General features: G+C 53.2%; 1 protein-coding gene across 6 annotated transcripts in view; it reads left to right on the plus strand.

Moving 5' to 3' along the window:
* Positions 1-868: 868 nt before the first annotated feature.
* Positions 869-27,007, plus strand: part of gatad2ab (GATA zinc finger domain containing 2Ab) — a 35,818-nt gene continuing 9,679 nt past the window's right edge. The window contains exons 1-3 of one of the 6 annotated variants that reach the window (XM_088622506.1): positions 869-1,331; positions 22,005-22,281; positions 26,282-26,408. In XM_088622506.1, coding sequence (XP_088478632.1) covers positions 22,013-22,281; positions 26,282-26,408 — 396 coding nt within the window. In that variant the 5' untranslated portion in view covers positions 869-1,331; positions 22,005-22,012. Of the gene's footprint in view, positions 1,332-1,382; positions 1,402-7,933; positions 8,132-22,004; positions 22,282-26,281; positions 26,409-27,007 lie in introns of those variants that run through there. The other 5 variants (XM_088622501.1, XM_088622504.1, XM_088622505.1 and 2 more) reach the window with 5 other exon arrangements.

Here is a 27,007-nt window from a genome sequence, read left to right on the forward strand (position 1 = left end):
TTTGGATCCAGTTTATTTCTATATCGATCTCTATTTTGCCTGCTTATTGGATCCACAGCAGCGGTGAATGTGCTCCTGTCCAGTCCGTTGTCGGCTCTCCTAGGAGCAGGCTGTAGCTCAGCCTCCAGGCAGCTGCTAGCACCCACCCATCTGTTTTCCAACCGTTTCATCCCGTACAAGGTAGGCGGAGGAGCTGGAGCCTATCCCAGCAAGCAACGGGGTGCAAGGCAGGGTACACCCCGGGGCAGGACACCAGTCTACCACAGGGCACACCCAGGCACAGTCACACACACACACACACTCACACCGGGGCCGGTTTTCCCAAGCCAACCTACCAGTACGGACCGTGGGCTGTGGGTGGAAACCCACGCAGAACATGCAGACTCCACACAGACAGCACCCCGGGGTCCAGAACAGATCCGGGGGCTGCCATGCAGCAGTGCTCACCACTGCGCCACCATGCAAGCACCCATGAGTTTAGAAATTCATTAGACCACAACTTGTATTGCAAGTGGATGGAGGGGTGGGGCCAGGGGGCGATACAGGACATACAGTATCCCTCCCCAGGCTGTAAAAAAGTCAGCAGGGGTGGCTTCATTAGAACATTTTATACTCTAAACTCTGCTCTAAACTACAGCATTTCGTACTGGACACACAACGAGAACGTTAACATTTATTTGGCAAGAATCTTTTTTTTAGCCCCCTTCCTAACTGTAGCTTTTAAAAGAAATCAGTTGAGACCCATTTAGCTGTTCTGCTCTGTTCTCACTGTTTTTGCATCGCACCGCTTAACGGGCAGAGTGAGTTCTCCCTGGGCTCTTAGTCACGGGAGTCGATGAGGGGAGCCGGGGGGGGACAACGATGTGACATTACGAGCTCGGCAGGAGTCGTGCCGAGCGGCGAGGTGAGGACAGGCGGAGCGGATCTGAGACGAGCTGAGCTGCCCTCCCTTGACTTGGTGCATGTGCGTCCGTGCGTCTGTGTGTGTGTGTGCGCACGCCTCGGGCAGTGGCCGCGCACCGGGAGGGCCGAGGAGGAGCCCACGGCGCCCTGACCGCACGGAAGGGGATGCTGCAGCCGGCGAGCTCGGTGCTCCGCGGTGGTCAGTGGCTGAGTGTACTCTGTCCCCCCTGGCGTGCCCAGTGCGCATGCCCAGTGCGGTGACGCCGCGGCTCCATGTGTGAGAAGCGCATTATTTGGCAACCGGAGCTTCAGCGGGGAGGGTTGAAAAGGGGGATCCCCAGGAATTAAACACCGAATTACGGGGGAAATCAGTCGTCCGAACCGCGAGGAAGACCCAAAGAGGAACGGAGCAGCGCCACCTCGACTCCGTAAGTTGCGGGGTGCCCAAACTTTGCGGGGCCGTGAACCTTTTTTGTCTTGAATTAATTGAAACCGGGGGTAAGTTTTTTTTTCCTTCTTCCTCCTCCTCCTCCTCCTCCTCTCTCCTATCTGTGGTGAGTGAGCGTTAGGTACTGGCTAGTGTTGTAATTAATACACCTCTCCGGGCTGCACCGCCACCCCAAAAAAAAAAACCGAACTAAAACCACAAACCTTCGGGCGAGAGGGGGCAGGAAGTCGCCCCCCAAAAATCCAGTTCAACTCGGGCCGGAGCCGTCCCGGGCTGGAACTGGACAGGCTTCGGGTGGTGGTGGGGGGTTCCCCGAGGTTATTTCGGGGTTTTATTTCGCCGTGAACGTGCGAGGAGCGGGTGGCCGAGCCCCCGGGCTGCGTCTGGGCAGCGCGGCGAGTGGCCGTGGGGAGCTGAGCTTCTCGGCTCGTCCCTCCTGTCCACTTCGCCTTTTTTAACCCCTCCATCACACACACACACACACACACGCACCAGTTTCAAAAACACTTTTTCTTTGCCCTCTTTTTACGGGTTAAAAAAGAAAAACAAAAGTGTGCGGCCCCGGGTTGTTGGCGTGGGGGGCAAAAAGAATATATTCGTGAGGGATATATTCTGAGGAGGGATGGTGGTGGTGGTGGGGGGGTGAAGTTTGGAGTGTAAAAAGTTTAAAATTTCCGCGCAGGTTTGTTTTTTTTCGTCTTTCATCTCCCCTCTTCTCTCCTTCTCGCCCCGAGAAGGCAGGCTAGGTTGTGGCGAACCGGAAACCCAGGTTGTGTGTGTGTATGGGTGGGGGGGGGGGTCTTCTTTTATTTTTTTTTAAAAAAGATTTTAAAAAAAAAGTTGAGTTGTATTTTCACCCAGCACTCCTCCCGCCCGCACCTCCAGTCTCGTCCCGCTTCCATGCACGTCGACGGTGTTTGGGGGAAATAACACCGTCTCGAAGAGCGCGGTTTTAAATCCCTCTACGCCGGGAGAAAAGCCGGCTTTCCCGAGCCTTTCGGATCCCAGTGCGTTGTTTTTATTTTCCAAGTTTTGGGGGGAGGTGGTGGCTGGGAGGAGGGGGAGGAAGGAGAGCCGGGATTGGGAGAGTTGGAGGGAACCGCGGGTTCGGCGTAATGGTGGACGGTATTTTGTGTGCCTGGTTTGAGCCCCCAGTCGTGGCACTTAACCCGACTGGCAGCCAGTCTGCGCCTCCGTGTCAGAATAAAAGTCCCCGTAGTCTTCCTACTTCGCTGCGCTCCCAGTTCAGCGGGCGGCCTTTCTCTTCCTCCTCATCTTAAAGGTGTACACACACACGCACACGGCACAGCACACACACGCACGCACGCACGGGCGCGCACAGCCGCCCCGCGTGCCCGCGCACGGCCCGGGGCCTGTAGGCACGCAGGACAGCCCGTGGCAGGGACAGGCTGGTTTGGATGATGCGCGGGGGCAGGGGCCAGGGTGAGGGTGAGGGGGGTCGCTCCGAGCCTGAGGCGTGCGCGCCTGTCAGGAGCTCCTGTGTGTAAGTTCACGGGGCCTGAGAGCGCCTTTATTTTGAGAGAGAGTTTTCTTCTTTTTGGTGGTTGTTGTTGTTGTTGTTTTCTGCTGCACTTGGGTTTGGGTTTCTGCCATTTAGGTACCTGCCTGCGCAGGCTTGGGGATGCAGAACGCAGAAGTAGCCTTTTGCATTGCAATAGGCTGGGATGTGCAGTTTTCTTCTTAAATTCCCCGACACTTGTTAATCAAGCGTGCATCTGGAGAGTGTCCCTGTCTTCACAGCAAGGACACACAGGAGTCCTGACTCTCATGTCGGCTGCCTGGTCGGTCCTGGATCCCAGGCGTTTTGGTATTTCCCAGGTTTCATTGCCTGTGACTCTTTATAGCGCAGGAAATGTTGCTGTATGTTTTACTACTTTATGTCGATACCACAGTGAAAAAAGCATGTTTTTTTCGCATGGTCCTGTGAGACCACAGTCGGCGCACAGCAGTGCTGGAGCCCCTGTGAACTGATTGGGTTTTTGCAGAGAACGTAGTGGAGTTTTCAAGTAAATGCTCTTCTGCTTGGGCCCAACAATTTTGTTTTTTGTTCCTTTCAAAAAGTTATTCTGGTTGACCTTAAGTAACCCTGCTAATAACCACAGTGCAGAACCCTAGGATACACTGAACAGAGTGCCAGACTGAAAGCTGGTCTTTGTCCAGGTCCAGACTACAAGATACCCAAAATAGCCTTTTCTACCTGGATTGTTTTTTTTTTTTACGACGGAGACTCAGGAAGACGGATGCCCTTGTGTGTGTCATTGCCGTGAATCTAAACCGCCGTTTCCCAGATCCTGGTTCAGATTGCACCTCGATCTGCCCCTGCGAATTTGAGGAAAGCAGGAAGCAGGGGATTATGGGAGGCGGGGGGGGGGGGGCGAATGGGTAATCTATCCAAACTAGCACACTGCATAATCAGCAGGGCCACATGATGGACGGTGGGGGGGATGGGAAGGGTGCCAGACACCAGACTGGATTGCAGCACCTTGGCATGAGCCTGCGTCTGTGACCGCTGCCTCGCGGTTCCTCTCGTACCTGCGAGCAAAATGGCCTCTCCCTCGCCTTGCGGCAGCACTGGTCAAGGTGCTGGGGAATTCTGAGGTTTATTCTCCGACCCTGGCGGCGCGGCGGGTTGGCGTGGTGGGGGGGGGGGGGGGGCTGCTGGGTTCCGCTCCCTGACCCCGGGGGGGGGTGCTGTCTGCGTGGAGTTTGCATGTTCTCCCCGCGTTCGCGTGGGGTTCCCCCAGGGTGCTGCGCTCTCCTCCCGCTTTCCAAAGCCTGACCGGTAGGCTGATCGGATTCTGTGAAAACTGACCCCGGCGTTGGTGTGTTTGTGGTTTCCCACCCAGGGCGTACCCCGCCTTGCGCCTGGTGCATGCTGGGAGAAGCTCCGGCTCCCACACGACCCTGAATGGATTCTCCAGCCTTTCTCCCCCCCCCCCCCCCCCTTTAAGCCCCCTTCAGCTGGGGGGGCCTGGAGTAGTTGATGGAAGACACTTTGACCGCGTTGATGCCGGGCCATTATCTAGCTGCCTCTCCATCCTGCTGTGGCTGTCTTGAAGCCACAGCTGAAGGGAGAGGCCGGTTCAGAGCCCCTCTGCTGCGGGGGCCTGACTCTCTTCCCCAGTTCACTCCCTGCTGGGAAGCTCGGGTCGCAGAGGGGGGCAGAAGTAAAACAGACGCAGGCAAAGGCTTCAGCAGTTGGACTGGGTGCTGGGGCATCCTCCACCAGGTGCACCGCCTCGGCCATTTGCATAATAATGCAGCTGGGCTCTGGGCAGCTCAAAGGTCAGCCATATCTTTCTCTTTTTAATTTTTGTTGAGGACGGGGGGGGGGGGGGGTGTTTTTAAAACAGAGGAACCGGCTGTGTTTTACTCCCAATCAGATGTTTGCCGAGTGTTTTTGATGGGAAAAACAGCCTGGTTTTGCATCGCCAAAGTGCAGCTACAGAGGATGGTTTTGCATCAACCTTGTCCCGGGGGTGGGTGTACAAAACCTTTAGCCTCAGCTCTCTTGCAGCTGAGGGCCTGGCCTCTGAGTACAGTAATTAAAAATTAATTGCAGACTCACTTCAACCTGAACCACTTATGTCACAACTGAGCTGTACTATCAGTTCCTACCATGGGCAGGACAATAGCTTTTTCAAGTGCGGGCTTAGGGCTGGTATTTTATCACCACATGTTGCTGGAGCACCCCACAGCCTTTCATCACTCCTCTGCATCGTGGTCTTTTGGTTCAACGGCTTAATAATGGACGTTCAGTATTGAGTGTGATCACAGATTTTTTCAGCATTTTTATGTTTTGTCTAGATTGAACCGGTTACACCTTCTTCTCTGAAAACATCACTGGTCACTAGTTTTTACTGTCCTGCCTAGGACGGTATTTCTATTTTTAACATCATTCAGGTATTGGGAACTATTAGACAAGATTTGATCAAGAACAGATTATCTTTGTAAGTGAGCATTTAAAAAGAGACTAAGTGAGACGACTAAAACTGAATTCAGAATGGTAGACCTTTTTGTAAGCGAAAGTTTCTCTCTTTAAATAAATTTAAGACTGGCTCTGTGGAGAAAGCCATTCTGCTTTCTAGTGCTAACCTTTATGTTTCTGGAATGGACAAGATCAATTGTTCTTCAGAATAATGGAGTGGAGTTCTTTGTGGTGGGAAGCGTCACATGGCTGCTTCGCTAAGCAACCAGAGAGGAGCTTCCTGTTTGAGGACCTGAAAGGTGTCCATGCAGTGCCTGCGGAAAATTCTGGGAAGGGCCCACCTGCCATTTGTCATGTCCAGCTGTGAGAGGGAATCATAAAGGGGAGCAATTATTAACATGATGGGTACATTGTAGTTCGGTCCAGCATCCTTCAGCTGGGCGTGTGCTAACCTTATTTGTGCGATGGGGAAATTGGGTAAGGATGAGAAAATGGGAGTTCCATTTCTTTGTAATGTTGCCTGCTCACTCTTGGTGGTTTAGAGTGAAGGCCTGCTGCTTGCGTTGGCCGTCCGAGCTGTCATCTGCAGGCATGGAAATCGCAGGGGCTGCCAGCGTTCCTCTTGGCCTGCCAAGGAAAACGGCTCAAGCCGATGAAGTATGTCTTAAGACGCTGCAGTCTCCCTCCATAAATTAAAACTTTACCTTCAAGTCCTCTCCTCTGCTCTTATTTTTTTTCACCCAAAGTTATTTCCATGGCCTATCCTCGTGTGAACTCGGAATACTTGTTCTTGCTGGAGTCCGATTCCGGATCTGTCTGCCTTTTCTCCGAGGGGTCCCAAAAGCTACTCTTAGGCGTAGGAAAATCAACGACTGTCTGACTTTCTCTCGGCATCTTTATTTTCCCCTTTTATTATTTTTTAGCTTGCATCATTGCGCAGGGTAGATCAATTAAAACGGCAAACGCACCATTTGAACATCAGAATGGCAATTGAATCAATCCCAGGATCTCGTTCAGCTGTTGCGCGAAAGAAACCAGGGTCTCTGCTTCAGCTGCATGGCTGGTTAGCTCGTCCACTTCTCCTTCAGCTCTTTGCGTAAAGAAGCATCTCCTGTTGTCGGGTTTAAATGCTTTTCAGCTTGGTTTCCACTCATGTCTTCTGCTGTGGACTCTGAAGATGCCCCTGGGTTGATATTAATACATGTGAGAACTTTAGATTATTCAGTTCGGGTCCCCCTGTTCTCTCTTTGAGACAAAAATAGATCAATTCTTTTGGGCCCACAAAGTTCCTGGTAACACCAGTGCCCTTTGTGTAATATGGAGACCAAAATTGAATGTAATATTCTAAGTGAGAGCTTACTGGTGTGTGGCACAATTTCAACATCCCTTGATTAGCAAGTACAGTTCTTCACATTCTTTTCAGCTGCAGTGATGGTTTTGCGAAGGAGCTGAAGCCCCTCCGGGGTAGGCTGTCCGAGACCTGCTGGCTCAGAGTTTGGGCATGCTGTGCTAGGAGCTGGGGAAACGTCTCTTCTCTGGTTTTACATGGTTGCCTGCGGCTTCTTTAGGGTTACCAGCTCCAGCTTCCCGTGAGTCGCGGATGGGCCGAAGGTATGAGCAGGCCCCGGGTTTAATCAGAGCTGCGATTCGATTGACCACACCAGGTTACATTACTGAAGCTGTCGCAGCACTTTCAAAACGGGGGGAATGAAAAGCTTTACCCCCAAAAAAGTTATCCTGTCTCATAATTTGGTATTAAATGGGATATAATACAGTTGTGATTGCCCCCCACACCCCCCCGAGATGCTCAAAAGTTTTTTTTTTTTTGCTTGATGCCTTTTTGTCACAGCCTGAGGTAAAGCTGAGTCAAGCACCTTTGTCAGAAGCCGTAAACGGCTGGCTTGTCGTTTCTGTCTGCTGGATGGAGATCAGTCAGATATCGGCTGAAGGGCGTCTGGCACGTCCTTATTTTCGAACTATTTTATGGTGTCATGGAAATTATACCAGAGAGTGGGTCGGACACGACGAGTCGAATAACAAGGCGTTTCATGTGTATGAAAGTATGCCGGTGTGTATGAAAACACGCGTAACTGTTGTGGAAACACAGTCACAAGCTCGGCGTTTAATTCGTTCTCAATTCGAGTTTCTGTGGGCACACGTGCAGGGCAGCGAGGCCTGTTCCTGCCTTTGTCACGTGGGGGGGTGGGCGGGGGCTGTCCCACGGCGTGGGCAGGTGGGGGAACTGGGAGCTGCCGTCGGCGTGAGACCACCCCGGTGGGCACCCCGCCGTTTCATGCAGACGATGCTCTCGGGGCCTGCAAGAGCAAGGCCTCCTTATTCTCCTGTGGGATGGAGATGGGCCGCCCGGCCGCCCTGTACTGCGGCGCAGGTGCCCCACGGGCCTCCCTGGTGTGGGACCACCAAGGACCGGGCCGGCCCGGTTCGCCAGCTGGCGCCCGGGCCCGGGCCCGGCTTCCCCCTCTCTTAACCGGAGTGTCCCGTTCAGCTCGGGGGTTTTCCTTGGGTGAGGACCAGGTCGGCTTTATTTCCTCTTCCTGGCCAGGCGCATGTGTGTTACTGGTTTGGTTTTTCTCGCTATAGAGTCCAGTTAAGCAGAGGCAGGTAGAGTGATGGGCTAGTTCTTTCACTGGTTTTTCTTTAGAAAGCAAGGATCTTTCCCCGTGGCCGTCGGAGATCAGCGTGACCATGTGCTACTAGCCCGATGCGTTGAGCTTCCAGACCACTCGCCGTGTGCAGTGCAGCAGCAGCGTGTGGGACAGGAGGAAACCACTTCTTACAGACGTTTCGCTTTTGGTATTGCTTTGAGTGAGGTAGGACGGGCAGCCGTGTAATCCCGCTTCATTGAAATCGTAAACTGTCGTAGCAAGGCTGAAGTGGAGCAAACTCTGGTTTAGGAGTAGGAGAGCTGAAGCCGACGACAGGGGGGCTGTGTTTGAGGTCTGGCAGGTTAAACTGGTTTTGGGGAAAGACCTGCCGCCTGAATTGGGATCTCGTCAGGGTCTGCCCCGTGCACAAAGGAGGAAATTGGATACAGTCGTTACTGAGGTGGCTTGCTGCTGAAACTTGCATGTTGCCTTGTCGCTGTCATGGTTGTTTGTGTGTGCGTGCAAAGCCGCAGTCAGTTGGAATGAATAACGCCGCAAGTTGAGTCACTGCCAGCCCTGCCATCGGTGCTTCTGAAAGTCTGTGGCGCGAAGGACAATCAGATGGCAAAATGCTGAGACGGCCTGATCTCCGCGAGCTGCGCTGACTTGTACGGAGAGCTTCCTGGGCTGATGAACGCCCGCAGACGGCAAGATAAGAGCGTGTCCTTCCGAGGGCAGCTGGGTTCGGATCAGCCCCGGGGCCTCGTCTGTTCTTTTAGAGCCCCGAAAAACCGCTCCTGCTCCCCGAGGCCCATCCGCGTGTGACGCGCGCGTTTGCAGTTCTCCGCTCCGTGTAATTTAAACCGCTTAAAGCATCCCAGGAGTTCAGCTATATAATGTGAGACGCAAGGACACCACCCCCAGCTCCTTTCGGTCTGCCACGAGCACAGACCCCTTTTTAGGAATCGGGGCTCCTCCTTTTTCCTCTGGTGATCTCGTGAAGGTTTCACTCCTTGACCCCGGGTGCCAAGGGCCTGTTGCGTCTCTTGCTGGGTTGGGAAGTTTGCCTCCCTGTTCTTGTTGCCAGCCGGACTGGGGCGCTGCCTGCGGGGAGTTTGCATGTTCTCCCCGCGTTTGTGTGGGTGTCCTCCGGGCGCTCTAGTTCCCCCCCCCCACTGTCCAAAGACGTGCTGGTGGGTTCATTGGCTTCTGGGGAAAAACTGAGCCTGCTGTGAGCTTGTGAGTGTCTTGACTGTGTGGGCCCTACCTGGCGCCTGTTGCTTGCCCGGATGAGCTCTGGCTCCTTCGCAATCCTCTATTGGATAAAGCGTTTAGAAAACGGCTGGATGTTGCGATCGCCTTGATTTTAGTGAGTTAAGTAGTCTCTCTCTCTTCCCCCACCTTATGTGCCACATTGTGGGACAGAGAGCCCAGAGTGGACACTGCATCAACCAGTTATAATATAATATTAAGCTATAATAAGCTCCCCCCCCCAGCTCCCTCCCTCCGTATGTGAAGAGCTTTGGGATTCTTCGGGATGCAGATCACTTGCATAAATGTAAATAATTATTGTGTATGTTTAAATTTATTGGGAAAAAAAATCCAGGATGAGCCCTGATCACGGGCGGGTTATCGTGAAGTCTGGTTAACATAACAGCTGATGGGGGCCCCCCCCCCCCCATGCTCTGCTGTCTTTTAGCTGGCCTGGGAGATGCCTGCTGGCTTGGTGCAGTAAACAGGAAGCTCAGGAGGCGACAGGCGACCGCTGCGAGCGAGTTAGAGATTTCAGTTCGCCTGCTCGACCTGGGTGCCTTGACTTTTTGCCAGGAGTGGAGGATGGGCAGCCTGCGCTTGATGGAGTGTCGTTCTCTGCAGAACGAGGCAGGGCCTGCTGTGTGCTCCCCAGCTCTGGGCTGGACGGCGCAGCCCAGCTGCGGTGGGAGGGCCGGCGGGGAGTGAGGAGGCCGGAAAGCACAGGCCTGTCTCCTCCTGGGAGCGCTGCTGGGCGGAGCTACCTGGATTTATTTTTTCCTCTTCCTCCCGTTTGTCTTCGAGATGAGTGCAGTGTTCCCCATGGAGTTTACTGTGCAACGCTTCCAGGTTTTCCGGTGCTCTTCGTTTTGGTTAAACAAAACCCCGTCTTTTAAGGTTGTTCTTTCAACACCGCTGCCTAAGCTGACATTTCTGTCCATCTCCAGACCCTCCTCGATACCAGGGGCCATTATCTGTAAATCCCTTTGTAGTGTTGAAACGGATTTGGAAATGGGCGTCTGGGGCAAAGGACCCTCGATTAGATCAACGAACCCTTACGTGGTTACAGCCGAGGAAGGCATTAAGATTATCCAGCCTGTTGGCAGCTAATTGATCAGCGGGTCCCCTCCAGCCGTGCCTTGAGAGAAGCCAGGACGCTGGCTTTGACATCTTGGCTGGGTCGCTCGCCCCAGACTGGGCTGGACTCTGAGGATGCTGAATGTTTCAGTCGGGTCTCCTGGCGTTCTTATCCGTTCAAGGCTGAAAGGTTTCGGTTCCCTTAGGCTATCGATTATCAAATGGATGCTGGGAACCTGTTTGGTTAGGGCCCTTGATGGGAGGCAGGGGGGGCCTCTGTTTTTAAAGCTTCTACAAAGAAAGATTTGCCTGCCTGCCTGCCTGCCTGCCTGCCTTCGCCACTGGGAGTTTGCCCAGGTTTTATCTTTGACTTGACAAATCTGCGCCTTCACAAGCAGCACTGTCCACTGTGCACTAGAGCTGTGGGTAGCTTTTAGGAAGCAAACGTTCATGCCTGCCTGGCTAAGCTGAAGTGCATCAGTACAGTAGGTTATACAGAAGTCCGGGCTAGGAAAAGGCTCCCCACCCCACCCCTTGCTTCGAGGGGGCTTTTGTTTTAGAAAGAAGGGGGTTGGGCGTACTAACCTGCTCCTGCTTCCCGGCAACATGCTGTGGAGGAGAAGGAGCGGTTTTTGGGGGTGGGGGGTGGGGCTGACGTGAGGTGCTGACAGGTGGGGTTTGCCCAGGTGTTCCCTGGGGAGCCCTCCCATGGGGCAGCTCCTGCTCGGCCTGTCTGTCACGCCGTCGCCCTGCCTTCTGCTCAGGTGACTCATCCGCGCGCCGCGTCCGCTTGCCGCCGTGACTGTGCTCGCGCGTCCTCAGCAAGCTCGTCATATCTGGAAACCGGGGTTTTTTTGTTTTTCTTCTTCTTCTTTCTGGAGGACCTTCTGCTGTTGCCACAGGTGCTGGATGGGCTTCCTGTGTGCACGTTAGGAGCCCCGTGCTGCGCTGTGGTTTTGCAGTAAAAAACCCCGATTCCCATCGTGAATTGGGGAGGGGGGGGTATATTAACCAGGCGTTAATATCCACTGGAAAACAGTCCTGGGGCCTGGGACCTGGTTAATGAGCCGGAACTTTGTTTCTTGAATTTGTACCGTTGAGGCCGTTTTCTGAGAAGCTTCATGGGGGCTGTGGTAGAGGGTGGGGGGTGGCGTTTGGAGTGGGGTACCTTGGCCCGCCTGGCGGAGGTGTGCAGCTGCGGGTGACCCCTGAGACGACCGGAATACACCTCACCTCCCGCTACTGCTGCTGCTGCGGCAGTGTGCGCGACACCGAGGCGTCGTGTGGCGTCGCGATTCGTGAAATGCGTTGTAGCAGAAGGACGAGGCATTTGCATGGCATTGAAGTGTGGCTCGCAAGGAGAGCTCCAGAGCCGCAGCCGCACTGCAGCGAGGGAGGGGAGGCGGAAGACCGTTTGACAGTGGGAAGGTCTTGGCGAAGTGTGGAATCAGAGATGAGCAACGGCGTGGCAGGTGCAAAAGTGAAACAGTGGAACGAGTGTGTGTGTGTGTGTGTGTGTGTGTGTGTGTGTGTGTGTGGGGGGGGGGCAGGCACCAGTGTGGAGCTGTGGTTAGGGTCCGGGGCCTCGGGGCTGCAGGGTTGCGGATTCGAATCCCAGGTGAGAGGCTGCAGGAGCGAGCGAGTTGCTTCACCTGAACAGCCGCAGTACACATAACCCAGCCCGGGGAAAAACGTCAGCCACGTAAATGGGTCGAAACGCACTCCACCGCCCTCCTCCCTCGCCAGTGCCTGAATTCTCTGATGTATTTTGTGATCTTTTTTTTGTTGGTATCGCTTAAAGTGGAACCATTCATTTTAAAACGCGTCAGTTGCATGTTAAGATCTGCTGTTTCAATTCTACTTAAGGAACGGTAATGCTAAATCCTTTTCTGCGCATTCGTAGACAGTGTCCAGCCTACTTAACGATGTGAAAAACACATACTGTTAACATTGAGAAAACGGCAGCAGTGTGAATTAATTCAGGTCGGCGCGACCTGGTTTGATGTTGGTATCGGTTCTGAGAGTCAGTCTGGAGGGGGAGAAACCCACTCGTTCGGTCAGACGGCGAACGCCTTTTGTGGATTCGGCCTGCGTCCGGTTAGAGCCGCGCTCGCCCGCCTCCGTCGCTTTTTAAAAGGGAACCCCTGGGGCCGAGACCAGGGGGCCGCGGGGTCCCAGGGGGCCGGGGACCCTGTGCTGCAGCAGGCGCGGTCCTTCTGAGCAGGCGGTAACCTGCCGTCCTGTCCCTGCCAGCACTGGTGAAGGGAGTCCTGCCTAACGTCCGCTGCTGGGCGGTTCAGGGTTCGCTCGAATGGCTACTGTGCAGTATCCTGTTGGGTGCTGCCCTAGATATAAAGAGCTTTTGTGGGGGGAATTCAATGAATCCTTAACCTCAAAGAAATCCTTAGTCTTCTCATTGCCCTGAAGACACTGGAGAACACACCACCCCGTCTTGACCTCTGTATCATTAGCCGCTTTTCCAGTGGCTTCAGGGCGGCTGCTTTCCTGCAGGGTTTTAACCAATTTCCAGTTTCCCAGCAGCCTCTTTTCCAGCACAGTCCGGTCCAGCAGGGCTGCTCGTTCTTGTACTTTGATTCTTCTCCTGTTCACAGCAGCTCAGCTGCAGTCCAGCTGTCTGCTGTCCCTTCTTCAGCAGCCCTTTCAGGGCAAATCGGGGTTCTTCTGACCCAGCAAGGAGAGAGAAATACGCTGCGGAAGATCTGCCACTCAGGCTAATTGGTTAAAACCAAATCGAGCCATCAGCCAATTCGTTGATATAATTCACGGACAGGATATCGTCCCAGTTCATTATCACAATGTATGCTAAAATGGGAAAAGACCATTTGTTTCATCTTAACCGGTTTGTTACCTTAGGGGGACAAATGCCAGTACAACCCGTTTGTTCTCTGCTCTACTCTCGTGCGAGATGCCCTGTTACTTGTGTGTCTTAATGTGCGTAGAAGGTTTACGCTTGTGTGTTCTGGTCTCTATGTGAGGCCAAAACACCATGCCGGTCGGTGTGTTGATTAGTCAGGAGTCCGAGTCGTCTTGCAAAACAGCCCACAGCTCTAAAACGTAGAACAGAAATGCACTTTCGCCGTTCATATACTGATGCGTGTTTTCTGGGGTGTTTAAAGAGCAGCTCATTAACGGAGTGCCCTGTCCCAGACTGAATACAGTTCCAGTGTTCCCAGTGCAGTGCAGGTGAAGATTGCTGTGTGCGCGGACAGGCCTGTGGAAGTGGTCTTCCTGCCGGCCTGCAGAGTGAACCTCCCTGGCGTGCCTGGGCTTCTGCTTGTGCTCGTCGCTGCTCCGTTGCCGGGGGTGCCAGGTGCAGACTCTGGCGCTGGCGGGGTTAAGTGCTTCCATTTTGTTAGACCACGCCCCTCTCGGACTGATCCGCCGGTAGCGTCGAAATGGCAGGGCTTAACCCTTTGAGGGCCGGAGGGAGCCCTGGCTGACGCGCGTCGGAGCCACCTGCTGCCGCCCGCCTCTGCAGTCTGGGAGAGAGAGAGATCATGCAGCTGGGGCTGGTGGTGCTCAGCCCTGTCCGGGGCTCTGCCAGCTCTGCCCCCCCCCCCAGCAGGGCAGACAGGAGTAGCGCTGGTAGGCCGTTCAGGCTGCTGGAGCAGCTGGGCTCTGCCAGCTGGGGCCAGATGAGGCTGCTCTTATTGCTAGAACTGCCAAAGCCAAAAGGAGGAATTTAATGGGGGGGAGAGCTTGACTTCATGAGCACGGGTATTTTACTCTTCAGAAACGACTGGGGGGGGGCGAAAAATTGCATTGACTTTCTGTTTTCAGCTGCTAAAATTCACTCAAACTCAAGATGGGGAAGTACGTCATTTCCCATGCTGGAGAGGTGAGCTCTCCCATCAGCTATTAATAGCTTGGACTTCCCACCATCCGGAACACTTTGCTGCTGAGGCACCGAGGTTGTGTTGCTGCAGGAAACCCATCTCGGCGCCCGTTATCGTGGGTTTTGTTCGAAGTCCGGCTTTCCCTAAAGTTCTCCCGGCATGTTTCTTTTCACTGCCTCACTCCCCTGCCCCTGTGATCCAGCTGGTGTGGTTTCTTGAGCCTCGTGGCAGCCGCCATGTTCCCACCCCCGACGCCTTGAGAAGGTGCAGCTGTGGTTTTTGATCGCCTCCTGAAAGGGAGTTGAGAGTTGGGGACCTGTGTAAATTCCGGCGTTTTTGTTTTCGTCACCTCATTAGAAATCGTCCCTGTAGTTCTGTTCGTTTCTTTCCAAGATAAAGCTGGATTCTCCCTCTCGTTGTTTGTAGCGAAAATTGTCTTCCGTTTTCCATATCGGAACTATTTGGGCGGAGTGGTGGCTCTGTGGCTCAGGATCTGGGCCCTTAACCCCAGCTGCTCCAGGGGCACCGTATAAATGTCTGACCCTGCACTCTGACCCCCAGCTTCTCTCCCTGTCTGTGTGTCTCATGGAGAGCAAGCTGGGGTCTGCGAAAATAAATTCCTAATGCAAGAAATCGTATATGGCCAATAAAGTGATCTGATCTGCTATTTAAAGGTGCACCCTGAGATTTCCAGGGATTTCTGTACTATTCCCCACTTATCCTGAGCGTGGCGGGAGTGGGGTGGCGTGTATTCTTCTGCAGAGCCCAGTGAGCGCTGCAGAGGAGTCTTCCCCTGTTGTTGTGTGTTTGCTATGGGCTGCCAGGCAGGACTCTGGAAGAACTTGTTTCCAGGGCAGGAAGGCGCAGGTCTGCCCCTTGACACGCACACATCCTCAAGCGGGTGTGTTCACGCATGCGGGCGCCCATGAGGATCCTCGTGCGTTATTATTGTGCCCCGTTCTCCCCTCGCGAGGGGACTTGCGTTGCATCAGACGCTGATTAATTCAGGGCGGAGTGGTGGCTCTGTGGCTCAGGATCTGCGCCTGTGGCTGGAAGGTTGCCGGTTCGTATCCCGCAGCCGGCAGAGGAATCCTACTCCGCTGGGCCCCTGAGCAAGGCCCTTAACCCCAGCTGCTCCAGAGGCGCTGTATAAATGGCTGACCCTGCGCTCTGACCCCCAGCTTCTCTCCCTGTCTGTGTGTCTCATGGAGAGCAAGCTGGGGTCTGCGAAAAGACAAATTCCTAATGCAAGAAATTGTATAGGGCCAATAAAGTGATCTGATCTCTTATCTTATAAATGTGGTTTTCAGGATGCCTTCCCTCTGGGTTCAGTCCGTTCAGATCAAACCCAGGGATGTCCCGGCATCTTACCTTTTTTTAAAACAAAGTTCTGCAAAAACAAAAACACCGCCCTGACCCGCTTCGTCTCGGAAAGCGTGCAGCCTTGTTGATCTGAAGCGAAGAGCCGCTGGCTGCAGCTCTTGTTGCCAGTGACAGCTGCTCCTGCCCTGGGGAAGCCAGCCTGGCGCAGCAGGGCAGTAGGCTCCAGGGAGGACATGTTGATGGGCTGCAGGACGCGGTGCTCCAGGTGTCTCTTGCTTGGCGTGTGGCTGCACGGGCAGGTCTCATTTCCATGGTAGTTCCTTGCACAAAATAAATAAGCACAGCAGATCCACTTGCGCTGTCTCCCCGGCTGTGATGTCTTGTTCCCCCAGAAGGCTTAATGAAGTTGAACTCTGCAGAGGATTGAGCACCGAGTCTTCAGTGATGAGTCTCTGGTGAATTCAAGCCTGCTACTGCTTTTGTTATTTTTTTATGAAGGGGGGTGGGGGGTATAAAATTGAATGATGTGTGAAGACGGAAGAATCGCATCAGCCATTTAATGTGTGGAGACACCTGTCGCATGCCTCCATCATTATTAACCATGCGCAGTAAAAATAAAAAAAGAAAGAAAAGCCCGTTGCTGTGATTGTTCATAAGTCTCGCTCCAGCGGGCGAGTGGGAGAGCGTTGTGAATTTTCCATCGGGATCTCCGGTTTTCCAAAGCTCCTTCCCTGGCCGGTGGCGCTGGGTGCTGGAGTGGGTGTCTTCCCCCGTGCAGCCCTCTGGCCGGCGGGACGAGGCGGAGAGCTGCGCAGCCTGGGAGACGTGGAGCTCCCGTGCAGCGATTCTGCAATTCTCGATTTTTTTTTTTCTCGGCTCGAGCAGAGCAGCGCGCAGCAGAGCTCCTTCTGCACGCTGGTCGGTTTGTGCTCGTGTGAAGTGCAGGTAGACCAGTTTCCTGCATTTAACCTCGATCAGGTCCCGTGTCGCAGAGCTGGGGAGAATGCTGTCCTCCCAAGTAAGGCTTCTAAGGAGCCAGCTGTGGAGCTGAAATGACACGGGTTCAGATGAATCAGGTTTGGTTTCGGGGGCCATCCTAAGAAGCTGGTTTGGGGTTGGAGAGTTTCTGAGGTTTTCCCAAGCACTCAAACCAGAGCCTCCTTTTGTAAGAGAGAGTTACCTTGATGTAGATCACGGCTACACCACTACCACCAGCTATCGAAAGCAGAGGGGCTGGCTTCTTAACTTGAAGACTGCAGCTCAGCAGGTCAGTACTTTGGGGGGGGGAGTTCGTAGCTCTTTTTTTTAGACAGGAAACCGGAAGCTCATGAAAAGAAGCCACTTATCTCTCCTCCAAGCGCCCCCTCCCACTTAGAAAGCTAGTCTTCCTAATGCACTTTGCGCGTGCTTCTGCCTCAGCTGTGCTGTGGTTGTTGTTGGTCTTTTATAAAGAACAGGTCGCTACATTGTCTTCGGCGTCTCCTTCTTTTCAAACACCCTCAAGGAAACCACATTGCATTTCAAGGATCAGCCCAGGCAGCACCTTCTGCACCTGGGTTTTCACTTCTGTAGCCTCGGCCCCCAACAGAGTATTGATTATTTGCCTGTTATGGTGACTGGCTCTTTTCAGACCAAACAGCTCAGAAGTGGCTTAGATCAACTTTCTGTTGCCTTAGCGAAGCCTGCTGAAAACAGTTGGTTTGTGCGCTGAAGCCGGGCAAGTTCCGTGCATCCCCCCCCCAATTCAGTCCCATCATCCCACCGCCGAATCCCTGGCGCCTGCGGCGAAGCGTTCCTGCCGGTGCGGGGTGGGCAGGGCCAGATGAGTCAGCGGGGGGACCCACTAGTGGCAAAACCACTAGTGGGCCCCTCCCCACATCAGGTGATCCCCTGTTTTCCCCACTAAGCCAGTTTTCAGTAAGTCAACGACAGTAGCTGGTGTAACCTTCTCTCTTATTCGCGAATGGCTGCCTACCCATCCCAGCCTTCTGTACTGGCAAGGGGGTCCCGATGACCTGGTGACTACCCGACTCTCTTGTGTCGGCCCTTGTGAAGGTCTGAGGCGAGGTGTGCTTGAAAGCCTGCTCGTTTTCTTCCTGTTTTTGCCAGGAGGCCCGAGTCGCGGTGCTTCTAGCTCCTTTCCTTTCACGCGGGCAGATTTTGTCCTCCCCTGGCTGTTGCGACTCATATATTTGATCTTCTTCTTCTGATCCCTGCCTCCAGAAGCCCCCAGGCCAGGGCTGGGCCTGCCTGAAGGGAAGCGTTCACTCCGTTCGGTGTCTTTGAACGTCTGCACGAGCTCGTTCGGTTAAATAATAGAACGAGTTTACAGAAGCGTTTAGACGGCTTTTAAATGAGTGACTTTCTTAACCGTGTGCGTGCCTGGTGATCTCAAGGCTGGGAGAACATTAGAAACAAAAATAATAAATAAACCTTACACTTTTATATCGCACTCTTCTGGACACTTCACTCAAAGCGTTTTACAGGTCATGGGGATCCCCTCCACCCCCACCAGTGTGCAGCCCCACCTGGTTGATGTGCCAGTCCTCTCACACACACCAGCTCTCAGTGGGGAGGAGAGCAGAGTGATGAAGCCAGTTCAGAGAGGGGGGTTATTAGGAGGCCATGATTGGTAAAGGCCAGGGGGACAAATTGGCCAGGACGCTGGGGTAACACTGCTTACCTGTTATTTTCCAGTATATTTTCTGTTCTGTTTGTAGTCTTTGAATGCATTTACCACTTCATGTTATCATTTGAGAAATATTAGTTTTTTAATGGTGTTCTGTTATTATGCGATCCTCTGGTCTAGAACTGTTTCTTTTTGCCCTTTATTGTCATTGATACAGAGCTGTCCGACGTGTACTTTCAGCCCCGAGACAAAGGTCATTTTCAAGGTTTGTAAGATATCCGTATGTAAACTCTTTAGGAGGAAAGGAAAAACCGTTACACAGAGCCTTGATCCTGCTGGTTAAGAGCTGGCTTGTGGGGGGCTGAAAGCGCGATTCTCTCTGGATTCTCGCAGCACGGAGCTACTTAACACGGGCGCCACAGCAGTCTCTTGTTCATTTGCTGCGAATGTGAAACTATTCCTGGTTGCTCTGAGAGGTCTTGTTCCGGACAGCTCGGCTCCGAAACGCCCGGGCAGCAGGCAGTCCTGTTTGCTCATGGTCGGAGAAATCCTCCGGGGGGTTTCCTGGACTTCTCCAGCGCTCCAAGAGGCAGGTTCGTCAGCAGGGAGTGTCCGAGGACATGAGCCTCGTGTGTCCCCCTCGGATTGGAATTCCGAAATTAAAAGAAAACCTAGCTGAATGCAGACAGGGTGTGGCTCTTTTTGATTTGGTTTTTGACTGCCACCAGACATTTTTTCTAAGGTGTTTGCCTGCTTTTTGTGTTGAAGTGTATTTTGGGCCGGTCCTGGTCCTGGCGGGCCGGTGTTCCTGCGGGTTTTCAAAGTCTTTCTTTAAGCAGCAGCTCCTAAAGCGCTGGGTGAACCTGTAGCATAGGTCCAGTTACGCCAGTAACCGGCTGGTTTAGGTCTTTCAGAGCTGAGAATGAATGAAGACTTAGACACTCCAGGACCCTCCAGGACCAGGATGGCCTAGCTCTGTGCTAGATGGGACCTCCCTGGATCCCTGGAAAAAGAAGAGCTCAGTGTAAATGTTTTCAGATTCCCGGGATAAAGGCCTTCACTTTGCTGTTTGAGTTGCAAAGATGTGCAACATGCCAATACTTTCTGGAAAATTATGGAATGAATTTGGAAGGGTTGTGCATTTGAATTACATTTCGGGTGTTTTTTTTCATGCAGACAGCAGGTCATAAAGAAAAAAAAAGTTATCAGATAACAACAATTACTAGCGTGTGTATAAAGGCCCTGATGACCTCAGTGTAGAGGCCTGTGTGTCTGCTCCCAACTTAAACTGGCTTTCTTACGCTCTGGTAGCTGGATGCAGCAACCTTTTTAAAAAAAATAAAACAAGCAGAGAAGTTGGATGAAGTAGGATACCACTTTGGTGTGTGTGTTTTTTTTGTTGTGTGACACTTTTGTGCCACACTGGAGCAGACGACAAATAAGCCAGGAGAACGGAGAGAAAACTGGCCCTTTAAAAGTGGCAGCAGTGGCTGAGTGATGCTGTCTCTCTCTCTCCCTGCCAGACTTGTGTTTTGGAATGCCGGTGGCGTCTCTCTTGCAGACAGGCGTTGCTGGGCTGTTTGTGCTGCCAGTCCGTCTCTCGGAGGGTTAAAACCTGCTTCAGCCTCTCTTGCCCGCCAGCCGGTTCAGACCGGTTCTCAGGAAAGGGCTTTGTGTCTCCCAGTGAATCCTGGGAAGGGTCATGTGGAGCCCCAGTGATGTCACAGGGGATGAGAAAGACCTTGAGTCAGCTTTCTTTATCAGATGAGAGATGAGTGTGTTTGTGCGCTGCTGTGTGTGTGTGTGATACAGGTATTTGAGGACAGTGGGGTGTAATCAACACCCCCACCCCCCCAGGTGACTGCTCTATCCTTTATGCTATAACTAGACAAGGGGACAGGGCAGAAAAAGTTTGAGAAGTTTCCACCCTTGAAGGGGTTAAAAAATTCTTTATCCCTTAAGAGTTCGGCACTTCCTGTGCTGCGCAGCACTGTTCAGACGAGAGGCCTGCTCATCAGGAGGAGGACATAAAATTAGCTGTACAGCCATGAGGCTTGAACAGATCAACTGCACCACCCCCCATCTTTCTGCCCCCCTAAACTCACAAGGGGGTTCACAGATCTGGTACTCTGCCATGATGCAAACCCCCCCCCCTTCCGTCTTCCAGGAATGAGGGCTGGCGGCTCGGCAGTCCACTCATTTATCCTAGTAGCCCCCTCTTTTGCGAAAAAAAAGGGGGCATCTCTGCAACCTGTGCACGACAGGGGAGGGTTGATGCTCTTAAAGCCCGAGCCCAGCCGGCGCTGCTCTGCCGGACCATCGCAGCGACGATGGCCGGATTATAATAATCATCTGGTCGCTGGCACCCAGGTGGGTTTGCGTGCCAGGCTGGGCCCTGCGGTTTTGGCTGGCGCGTGGCAGGCTGTTGTGTTTTTTTCTGTGCTGTGAGCGCTCCCGGGAACGTGGCTCCCTGCTCACTGTGCCGTGGGGTGTTTTTCCCCCCTCTTGCACTTCCTGAGAGAAGAAAATGGCGCAGGTGCCCCGGTGGCGATTGGCTGGGGACCTGGGCTGACCTCCTGGTCGGGCGGTAGGCCCTTTTCGTTTTTTCTTTCACCCTAATGCGCTACTGGCTTCTTGAGCCTCCTTGGTTCGCGTTCACACGCGGGTGTATTTTCCAAATGGCAGCTTTGCTCTCATTGCCAGGCGAAGAGAAATCTTCCCTTACAAATACACAGTATAAGGAGCTCGTGTTGGAGTTGGGGGCGTCGGCGAGGCAGTCTGAAGTTTTTTGGGACAGTCGCAGTCAACAGTACATCTCTCCCCCTGTTTTCCCAGCACCAGTGGCCATCCACCAGTCCCTGTCTTTAAGGGCCATAAGCAGGTCTTCTCTGTCCAAACTACACGGGTTAATGTGTAAAAAAACAGGTTTAAAACCATTTAAGCCTAAATTCTTCCTATGATCGTTGTCCTAAGGTCTTAAGCTTCTCAAGGTTTAAACAGGTGTAGCCAGTCTGCTTGCTTAAGACTCTGGGGCTGGTTTTAGGAACTCTCCTAAGCAATTCGTAACTGATGTGTGAAGTGTGGGTCTTTCTTTAAACTGGGGTGCTCGCGGTGCGTGCGTTCAGTCATGGGAAGGGAAATTGTCACTTGGGGCCTACTAGTACAGGTGGCCGTTCGAAGGTGAAATTTGGGGGAACCGTAAGCAAAACCCAGTGGCTGAACTCCAGAAGTCTCTCTCCTGGACAGGGCCATGTTGGGCTCAGGTCACCTGCTTGTAATCTTCAGAGCACGGGCTCCTCCTTGGAAAACTGTGGTTCCCTGGGCTGAATACAGGTGTACAGCTGTGCACGTACCTAGGATGTGTCAATTCATACAGAGAACATTTCTGGACATACAGCTTGACGGTCTGTGAGCAAATCCTGAGTCTCTAGATAAAGTTCTTAGCTGCACCTGGGCGCCAGAGTTCTGCGTCCCTGTTGTATCCAGGAAGGGATTGAAAGGGTTAACGCCGGCAGAACTGAGTGATTGCACATCAGTGTCCAAGAAGGACTAGTCGATACACAGAACTTTGCACGTCAAGGTTTCTGTCCTAGTGTAAAAGTTAAGTGTCACTTTTTGAAATGCTAATTCACCTTTTATTTATTTATGGATGTCTCCACATCCACACTTCCACAACACTTACACAGCGGGGTATTTTACTGGAGCGATCCGAGCGAGGCACCTTGCACGAGAGGAACGGTAGCAGTGTCTTGCCTGGGATTCGAACCTGCAACCTCTCGCTTGTGCGTAGTGCACAGCCTTGGCCACTCCCCCGCACTGCTGCCGGGGAAATTTCACTGCGTTTTCTGTAGTGCACCAGATGGGTCTGCATGGAGGTGGAATGAGAGGGCGGCGAGCGCCGTGCAGTTGATTTCCCCCCGACTAACGCCTCTGTCTGTCTGTCGGCCCCCCCGCCCGCCAGGTGCCACGATGTCGGAGGAGGCGGTGCGCCAGACACGCAGTCAGAAGAGGGCGCTGGAACGGGACGCCCTGCCCGCCGAGCTGGAGACCAAGAAGGTCAAGCTGGAGAAGGGGGAGCTGGTGAAGAGCGAGCCGGGGGCCGGGGCGGACGGGGGCAAGGCCAAGCCGGAGCCTGGGGGCAAAGTGCCGAGCCTCCTGAAGGCTGGAGAGGTCAAGGCCATCATCAAGGTGGAGGTGCAGACCGGGGACGAGCCGGTGGACATGAGCACGTCGAAGGGGTGAGTGTTGCCCGGGTCGCCGTCTCTCTGCCCTCCCTCTGCCTGGGGCTTTGGCGGGGCGGGGGGGGGTGCATCACCTTTCTTTTCTGACCACGGGCCGACTGTGCATGATATTCAGCTGACCTCTGGTCGCTGTTCCCCGGGGGTCGGTGGTTTGGCCACTTCAGCTGAGCAAGGCCCATCGCCCCCCTGTAGATACGACGCAGGTTCCGTCCTGACTTCGTCTTTGCTCGATATTAAATTGGCTTGAACCCCCAAAAAGACAATACGGGCCCACTAATTGCTTTGAACCCAGAGGACCCCCCTCCTTCGCAGAGGAGGGTCTGATCCCTTCACGTGAGGAGCGAACGTGTCCGGGGCAGCACGCCGTTCACAGGTGTTTTTTTTCCTGCGATGCAGCACTGGAAATCCTTCTCGAGACGCATGCGGTGAACACCGAGGGGCTTTCGGCAAGGCGGTGGGGAAATTGAGGTCCTGGCGAGCGGAGGCTATGGCTGTCGGGCTATGCCCCCGATGTCGGTCTGGGGACGCACACGTAGGCCCGAGAGAGCGAACTGTCCAGTATTGATGCTTTGCTCCTCAGAGCAAGTTTTTTACTTCATCCAGTACAGGTCTTGTGAATAACCTTGCTGCAGGTTTTTCATAGACTTGGAAACGGGGAAAATACTGGCTAGTAGAGCCAGTGTTTCTATTCTGGCTGTTCTCTTCTGGTTTATTAAATCTTCGTGCTGCTGCATCTCGGAAACCATTTGCCAGCCTAAGGCAACAAAACCAGAGGACTCAAAGGAGCACCAGGAATGGCAGAGGGCCGACCACAGAGGGAAAGACAGTCGTTATGAATGATGGGGCAGTCCGAGTAGAGACGGCATGTTCCCCCTGTGTTCGCGTGGGGTTCCTCCCACAGTCCGAAAACGTCAGGGGAGACCTTGCACACAGGACAAGTGTGGGCTGGTGTCCTGTCCAGGGGGCACCCCAGACAGCCCCAGTGAAGCATGGGGTTGGCCAGTGCGCTTGTGGGACTGCATGTTTGCCGAGGAAGCAGGCATTTGCCTTGAATACAAGCAGGTTCTGAACCGCTGTGCACCTCCCCAACATGCCGGTGTGCAGCCAGCGTACAGGAAAAAAGTTTGGGTTGTTAAGAGGCTAATGAAAGGCTTACAAAGAGGCTTTGGCCCAAACAGAGTTGTTTTATGAACATTGGAGGCCGTGTGGGGCTACACCAGGGGTGCAGAGAGGCAGAAGATTTATCTTTCCCTCCACCCAAGCTCTTTATCACCTGATTGATCTCATCGTTTTTTGAGGGCTTTTCTGGTGGTTATAGTGTCGCACTGGTGAGCATTGCTGCCTCGCAGCGCAGGGGGCCCTGGGTGCAGTTCTGGACCTGGGGCGCTGTCTGTGTGGAGTTTGCATGTTCTCCCTGAGTTTGTGTGGGCTTCCTCCAGGTGCTCCGGCTTCCTCCCGCAGTCCAAAGACGTGCTGGCAGGTTGATGTGTTTTTGATCAGGCGTGTACAAAACAGTCTCCCTCATACCGTTTTTTACACTTGTATTTCCCACACGCATCACTAGATAGGTTTTTGATCTAGAAGTAGTCATATCTGTGAAGTAAGTCCTGAGAAGCCGCACGATGGAGTGTAAGGAAATGGCTCTTGGGAAAGAAAGAGGGACTTTAGATCAGTCCTGGACAGCGTCCGGGACAGAAGTCCAAGGATTCCCTTTGCTATTGCTGGCCGGATTTTGATGTTTTAAATGATAAACGGCCCTCTGCAAGCGAGCTGATTTTCGGGTGCCTGGCGTACCTTTCTGTCGAGAAACTGTGCTGACAGCAGAGTGGGGCGAGACGAGAGGTTTTTTTAGGCCGGAGGGAGTAGTTGAGCCGACAGGCCTGGAGAGACTTGGAGGGAGAAAGAGTCGCGTCTGATTTTATTTATTTCCAGGGGTGAGAACAGGGGAGCTCTGGGTGGGGGAGAAAGTGACTGACTGAGGCAGGGGCAGATCGCTGCGTGAGGCGCTGTGGCACTGTGGCGTTTGCCTGTGTTGAACTGCGCCCGGCAAAGTGAGTGGGCACTTCACACAGGAAGTTTTGTTTTCTGAGTTTCTCTCTCTCTCTTTCTGTCTCTCGTCTCGGGCTGCTTGGCCCCCTTTTCAACTTTTGGAAGACGGCAGCCCACGTCAAGCTAGGCTCTCCATTTTCCTCTACACCTGAACCCTGCCTCCCTTCACAAAATGAAGGCTATGTGTCACAAACCGGTTCCAGCCGGCCGTTGCCATGGTTTCCACATTGGAAGGAACAGTTAGGGGAGGGGGGGGGGGGTGCGTGTGTGTCACATGACTGTGGAGGGAAATGGCTGGGTCATGTGACCCTTTTGGTAGGGTGATTAATATACAGGAAGTGATTTGTTAGCTCTAAAGATACTGTCTGCAGTTACTTGAAGAAAATATATTTCTGATTAGAGTTACTCCGGTTCTCCTGTCCCTGCACTAACGCCACCCTTTGTCCACTCCTTAACCCCAGGCCTTTATTTTAAACTCTCAACTTTTTCCTGTTCATTTCCACTCCCAGCCCGACAGCAAAGGGTAAATGCGAAAGTCCCGGCCAAGAAGAGCACCTTCTGTTTTCCTATAGCTAAGTCATTTTCTTGGCCCGGACTGGTGACCCAGAAGTTTTTTTTTATAAACTGATCTCTCTGTTTGTTTTATAAAAAAAATAGTTTTCTGGGAAAATATATGCTTCTGACATTGCATCGCCATTTATCTTTGAAAGTGTGCTGGTATAAATGAAAGGGAAGCATGGTTGTTATTTTGTTTTCGCTTTTGTCTCTGATGTTTTGCACGCTTGTGAGGCCATGGTGTTCCCCCTGTGCAGGGGGGGGGGCGATCATGGTCCTCTTTTTGTGCCAGATAAGCGATCCTCTTGGATATGACCAGACACCCTGCAGAACTGGGGGGGAAATTGCAGATTCACAAGACTTGAGAACAGCATGGAGTTTGAAGGGACAATAGACGTCCTGATCGGTCTTGATGGTGAAGTGGGCTGGGGGGGGAGTTCTGGGCTCGGCAGTGTGGAGGCGTCCTTGGCAATCACTGGGGTGGGGGGTTCTGGGGGGGCTAGGGTACCTGGGCACCTGGGGTGGGATGTCTCTGGGAGTCGCCCTGCTTGACACTCAACTCCGGTGGTCACTCGTTTTCCCCGAAGGCGGGCGGGGGGGGGGGGGGGGGGACCGTCTTCCTGATCTGGCTTGTCTGTCCCAGCTCTCCTCCTCCTCCCTTCCTTCCCGAGAGTGGCCAGGAGGCACGCTGCGGTCACCATAGCCTTCGACCCTGCCGTGGCGCGGACTTGTGCGTGCAGGGGGGGGGGGCAGGGGGTGCTTGGCCACTTCCCCCCTCGCTCTTCGCAACTCCCAAAGCTACGGGCGCTTCCTGGCAGCGACAGCTGGGCCTGTGATACCAGCACTCTGTGTTTTTGGAGAACTATTGCCTCTGTGCTGGTGCACATGTGCTGTCCCTCCCCCCCTCTGTCCACCTTGCCAGACAGCCTGTATTGATCTGCGGTCAGAAGGCAGCGTGCTGATAACCCCGCCACACTCTTGGCGGTTGACCAGTTGCACTCTTGTTTGTGAAAAATGAGCGTTTGTTGCCCCCCTGTGGAGGTCCAGGGGAACTGCAGGAGCTCAGGCCCCGACTGAGGCTGACTGGACCTGGAGAACAAGAAATACAGCCTTTTACAGTAGGAAACCTGGCAGTAAAAGGGAAGTTTTATCTGGTGCTGAAGAGCGATGGGTTTTCTCAGCTTTTCTCCATCACTTTTGTTTTTTAAAGAGGTGGTTTCATTTTCTACAAACAACTTTTTTTTCTTTAAGATGTCACACACATGGTATGAACTTTCAAACGCAGAGCTAGTTTCCAGTTCAATGCAAAATGTGAACCCAAAACCCTTTAAAGGTTTTTCTTGTGTTGGTTATATTGTTAGACATGGCTTTTTTTTTTTCGTTCTTTTAACAGTGACATTAAGAAAGAGAAGCGGCCTCCTTCTCCCGATATCATCGTGTTGTCGGACAACGAGCCTTCCAGTCCGCGCATGAACGGCCTGAGTAGGTGTTTGAAGGAGACCAACACGGCGGCCCTCATGGTAACTCTCGTCCTCACCCTTTTGAGCTGTGCTGTGCTGCTTTCCTGCAACATCTGAAGCCGTGGTGTCCTGCAGCAGAATCGCTCCATTGCCAGGAGCCAGGCTTCTGTTGTTGAATTCCATCCCCACAAGCACATTTTTATTAATTAATCACATAATGATTAAGAAATGTGTTGCAAGTCTCCATTGCAGTGGATTACATTTTCTAATTTTTGGAAGACTGGTCACAGTTTTTTTCTGAAAACATCCTGTGCTGGTGCATGAAGAAAGCACGAGTTGGGAACAAGCTCCCAACGTTGTTAATAATTCCTCACACTTATATAGCGCTTTTCTGGACCCTCCACTCAAAGTGCTTTACAGGTAATAGGAACTCCGCTCCACCACCACCAGTGTGCAGCCCCACCTCGATGATGCACTGGCAGCCAGAGTGTGCCAGTCCGCTCTCAGGAGCTCTCAGTGGGGAGGAGAGCAGAGTGATGAAGCCAGTTCAGACATGGGAATTATTGGGAGGCCATGATTAGTAAAGGCCAGGGGGATATTTGGCCAGGACACCTACTCCTTTTGAGAAACGCCCTGGGATGTTTAATAACCACAGAGAG

This window comes from Lepisosteus platostomus, chromosome 27, assembly GCF_059453375.1.
Source record: "Lepisosteus platostomus isolate fLepPlt1 chromosome 27, fLepPlt1.hap1, whole genome shotgun sequence".
NCBI lineage: Eukaryota > Metazoa > Chordata > Actinopteri > Semionotiformes > Lepisosteidae > Lepisosteus > Lepisosteus platostomus.